The 5,365-nt window shown below is 41.3% G+C and overlaps 1 protein-coding gene across 5 annotated transcripts in view; it reads right to left on the bottom strand.

Moving 5' to 3' along the window:
* Window positions 1-5,365, bottom strand: part of LOC102834402 (vasculin-like) — a 133,366-nt gene that overhangs the window by 61,139 nt on the left and 66,862 nt on the right. For 2 of the 5 annotated variants that reach the window (XM_006875334.1, XM_006875335.1), the window contains exon 2: window positions 4,273-4,293. The exons of the other annotated variants lie outside the window; for them this stretch is intronic. In XM_006875334.1, coding sequence (XP_006875396.1) covers window positions 4,273-4,293 — 21 coding nt within the window. The remainder of the gene's footprint in view (window positions 1-4,272; window positions 4,294-5,365) is intronic. 5 annotated transcript variants of the gene reach the window in all.

The raw sequence follows: 5,365 nt of genomic DNA, 5'->3' as shown, positions 1-5,365 counted from the left end.
AGATTGAAGTTGTCAAGGACTTCATTCTTCTTGGATCAACTGTCAACACTCACGAAAGCAGCGGTCAAGAGATCAGACGACGTATTGCACTGGACAAATCTGCTGCACAGGAACTTTTTAAAGTACTGAAGAGCAGAGATGTCAGCTTGAGGACTAAGGTGTGCTTGACCCAAGCCATGGTGTTTTCAGTAACCTCATATGTATGCAAAAGCTGGACATGGAATGAGGAAGACCATAAAAGAATTGATGCATTTGAATTATGGTGTTGGAGGAGAATATTGAATATGCCATGGGCTGCCAAAAGAACCAATAGATCTGTTTAGGAAGAAGTGCAGCCAGAGTGATCCTTGGAGGCCAGGATGTCCAAACTTTTATCTCTCATACTTCAGACATAGTTGCTAGAGAAGGATATGGTGTTTGGTAAGGTGGAAGGTCAAGGAAAAAGAGGAAGACCTCCCAGGAGGACTGACAAAGTTGCAGCATCAATGTGCTCAAGCGTGGCAACAATAGTGAGAGCTTGGCCCAGGATCGGGCAGTGCTTCATTCTGCTGCATAAGGTTGCTATGGGTCAGTACTGACTCACTCAATGGCACCTAACAACAACAGTCAGTTATCCTCCATTTTCACATAATGCTAATTTCTGTTTAACAACCTGAACTTTGGAACTTAACTTTGTTGATAAGTAGGTGTACTTGTACACAAGGTGTTCATTATTTTCCAGTTCAGAGTCGCTACAGATATAGAGTTATTTATTCCTAAACCCTCCTTCCAGGTGATCTAGAAGAAACCGCATAGGAGGCAATTTCACAGTACAGTGCTGTCGGTCTGCTATAGGTACCAAACATTCTGCATCCAAAATGGGAAACAGTTCTTGGTCTACTACTGAGTTTTTTAAAATTAAACACCTGGGTCTCTCTGGCCTGACATTTCATTTTGAGGTGGTTGCCATGAGTCACAGTCAACGTGACGGTAACTAACAATTCACATTAAAGACTAAACAAAATTTTCTTTTTTTTTTTTTTTTAAAGGGGACCCACCAGGATTCATGGGTCTAATTAAAACAGTATGTCTGAGGGTACAGATGAATTTGGCATAAAGTGGTAGCAACTGCCCTTTGGAGTAAACCTAATCCCTTCCCTATCACCTGAAACAAAGCCTCTGGCTCAGTAAGAACTTCAAATTATGTTTCCCAACATGCCTGGATCTGGTTAACTGTGTTGTTGTTGTTACATGCCATCAAATCTGTTCTGACTTTGTAAATCTGCTCTGACCTTGTAAAGGGTTTCAGAAAAGTGACTGGTCAGTTTGAACCACACTTTGGGGTTCAAACCAACCTTGAGGTCGAGTGCTTACTCAATGGCACCACATTAGGACTGGTTTACTGTGCTGATACTGTTGTTGTTAAGTGCCATCAAGTCGATTCTGACCCAGAGCAACCCTTTCCAAGGAGCAGCTGGTGAGATTGAACCGCTGACCTTGCAGTTCAAACAACTTTGCAGTCTGGCACATTGACCCACAGTGCCATACCAGGACTTCTTATAAGGACTTGTTGTTATGTGCCGTGAAGTCAGTTCTGACTCATAGGGACCCTGTACCAGGTTTTCCGAGTTTGTAAATCTTTACAGGAGCAGAAAGCTTCACCTTTGTCCTGCCAAGGAACAGTGGCAGTTTTGAACTGCTGACAGTGAGATTAACAGCCCGATTCTTAACTACTATGCTAGATACGTATTATAACTTTACTGACTCTTACTTGTCTTTTGCCAGTGACAATAGCAATCATCTCGTTTGCCACTTAAAAAATGTGGCACTACTTGAAAACACAAGCAGAGCAGCCTGGAGCAGCTAGAGTAACAGAAGATACTTCTTGAAAGAAAGACCAACAGAAAAAAATCAAAGACAGTAATGGCAGTTTGACTGACTACTACAACAACAAGTTGTTCACCTGGGAGCCATCAAGGCAAGCAATCAAGTCCCTTCAGGGCAAACCCCCTTCCAAGACTGAAATTCAAAGGGAATACAGGAGCAGGCATGTAATCTTGCTGGTGACCACACTGGTCTACGGATAAAGGGAAGTGGGGGAAAAACAGCAATGAAACTGTGAGCTAAGTCTGACCATGTTCCAAAGACTCCTGTCAACCTAGATAGCAACCTGGCTGGCCAGTAGTATAGTGAGACCTAGGGACTCTTAAGTCCATGGACAGGGACATAATCACAGAGGACTAGAGCAGAGAGGGAAACGTCCAGCTGATATGAAGTGAAGGGAGATGCACAAAAACCTGGCTTTAATGGCTGGATGATCAGAACCCGACTAGAGGAAGAAAGAAGTGGAAAAAATGTGTAATGCGCTACCATTTAATGAATTTGACCTATACTTATGGATGTAGTAGTTTAAAAGAGGGAATGAATCTTCACAGTGAGGCTCATTCCCAACACAAGGTTGACAAGGATGGGCAACTGAAGACATTGGCTACACAAAATGGGGGTGGGGGTGGGGGGACAAATACAATAAGTTTTCAAGAGGGAGCTTAGTTTCCAAAGGTGTGGGTGAAGGTAGAATCTCCACTGAGAAGTTTTCAACCTGTCTAGATGGGGCTGGTGAAAGGGGATGGGAACAAGATTCTCGTGATTCAACAGTGAATAACTGCTATCAGGACTGATTGTGAATGTTGCAAATGTAAAGGTAGACGTTTTGTAACAAAAGGAGTGGAGTGGTTGATCTTGCAGTCCAGGCGCAGAGCGGAGAACCCTGGGGCCATCAAGGGAGAAGCGTGGAGTGTGGGACCCTATCCAGAGAAGCAGTGATGACAGAGATGGAGGCAAAAACAATGACATGGAGAGATAGAGTGGCTGGGGCTCTACACTCAAAGAGGGAAAGGGGCTGTGTGCCGGTGGCTTGGGGGCTGGCATGTAGGGTATACCCTTTGGTTATGTGAATGGTTATAAATTCCTGAGTGCTTCAGTGTATATATATTTAAAAAAAAAAAACCAACAACAACAACAGAGGGATTGGAAGCAAATGCTTTTGAATGAATGGTGATGCAGAGGGGATTGTAATCATTGCAATGAAACAAAATACAACAGGATGAATGTAAAGCTGATGCTCTCCCATGTAAACTATCACTCAATCCACAATAACAACTTTAAAAAAAAAAACAAAGAAAAACAACGTGTATAAACAACATCTTGAAGATACTGCAAACCACAAAATAATATTAATAATGTGGCACTGTAGAATAGGCACTGGTCTGCTAACTGAAAGGTCAGCAGTTCTAACCCACCAGTCACTCCTTGGAAACCTTATACAGAGTTGCTATGATTTGGAACCAACAACGACAAACAGTTATAGATTCATTCATTTAGATGCCCACAGTAATTGCCATTGTCTGAAGGGAATTAATTGGAATCAAGAGCAACTAAAATGAGTTGTCTTTGTTATTAGGTGCCACTGAGCTGGCTCTGACTCAATAGTAACCCCATACACAACATAAAAACACTGCCTGTTTCTGCGCCATTCTCACAATTGTTTTTGTTATGTTTGAGTCCATTGTTGTTGCCACTTCCAAGGAGCATTTTGACGATACTTTTGCCAAAACAGATTTGTTTGCTGTTCTGACAGTCCTTGGTACTTTCGATATTCTTTCCCAATACCATTAATTCAAATGAACTGATTCATCTTCGGTCTTCATTACTCACTGTCCAAATTTCACATGCATGAGGCAACTGATAATAATATGGTTTGGGTCAGGCACACCTTAGTCTTCAAACCATCATCTTTGCTCTTTAAAACTTTACATAGGTCTTTTGCATCAGATTCTTCTACTACAGTACATTGTTTGATTTACAGCTTTCATGAGGGTTGACTATAAATATATAATGTTAATCGTTTCTCCAATTATTATGATGTTATTAGCCCAGCTGTGAAGATTTTTGTTCTCTTTACACTGTGGTACAATCCATATTGAAGGCTGTAGTCTTTGATCTTCATTAGGTGCTTCAAGTCCTCCTCTCTTCCAGAGAACAAGGTTTTGTCATCTACATATCTCAGGTTGTGAATGAGTCTTTCTCCAATCCAGATGCTGCTTTCTACTTCATATAATCCAGCTTACTGTATTATCTGCTCAATATACAGACTGAACGGCAGTGGTGGTGTGCCATGGAGTCATTTCCAACTCATAGACACCCTGCATAGGGTATCCCAGGCTGTAAATCTTTATGGGAGGAGAAAGCTTCATCTCTCTCCCACGGAACAGCTAGTAGCTTCAAACTGATGACCTTGAGGTTAGCAGCCAGACTCTTAACCACTATGATACCAGAGCTCCTTACACAGACTGAATAAGCATAGGGAAAAAATACAACCCAGGCACATACCTTTCCAGATTTTAAACCATTCAGTCTCCTTTGTTCTATTTGATCAACTGTCTCTTGGTAAATGTACAGGTTCCTCATAAGCACAATTAAGTGTTCTGGAATACCCATTCTTCTCATGTAACCTAAGGTTTGTTAATGATGTACACAATTAAATGTCTTTGTACAGTCAATAAACACAGTAACTATCTTTCTGGTATTCTCTGCTTTTAGCCAAGATCCACCTGACATCAGAAATAATACCATTCATCCCACATCCTCTTTTGAATACAGCTTGAAATTCTGCTAGCTCCCAGTCAATCGACTAGCTACAACTATCTTCCAAAAAATTTTACTTGCATGTAGTACTAATGATATTGTTCAATGGTTTTAGCATTTGGTTGAGTCACCATTCTTTGAAATGAGCAACAAATCTCTTCCTATCAGTTGGCCAGGCAGCTATCTTCTAAATTTCTTGTAAAAGATGAGAGTGCCTCCAGTGCTGCATCACATTGAAACATTTTAATCTGTATTCTTTGAATTCCTGCAGTCTCGTTGTTTCCCCAATGCTATCAGTGCAGCCTTAACTAAATGTATAGGCTAACTAAACCTATTGCAAGACATTGTCACCCTTGCCACTTAGATTCATCATCATACCAGACACGGCAACACATCCACTCTCAAACATAAACAACTTTACCTTTCTGATAACAAAAACCACTACTGCATGTCAACTTGTGACTCATTCCGAAAGTTGACCCATTTCTCTTGCTGTGAAAACAGACATATTAGAGTTGGGGTTTGAGGTGGGAGGGTTAGTACCATGGACTACCAAAAGAACAAATAGATCTGTGTTGAAAGAAATATAGTATAGTCATAGTGCTCCTTGGAAGCCAGGATCGTCAGACTTTGTCTCTCATACTTGGGATATACTGTAAGAAGGGACCAGTCACTGGAGAAGGATATCATGTTTGGTAAAGTAGAGGGTCAGAGAAAAAGAGGAAGATTCCCAAGGAGATGG

The sequence above is a fragment of the Chrysochloris asiatica genome, unplaced genomic scaffold (assembly GCF_000296735.1).
Source record: "Chrysochloris asiatica unplaced genomic scaffold, ChrAsi1.0 scaffold00320, whole genome shotgun sequence".
NCBI classification, from domain to species: Eukaryota; Metazoa; Chordata; class Mammalia; order Afrosoricida; family Chrysochloridae; genus Chrysochloris; species Chrysochloris asiatica.
Note: the sequence above shows the minus strand (reverse complement) of the source record. Positions and strands in the feature narration are given on the sequence as shown.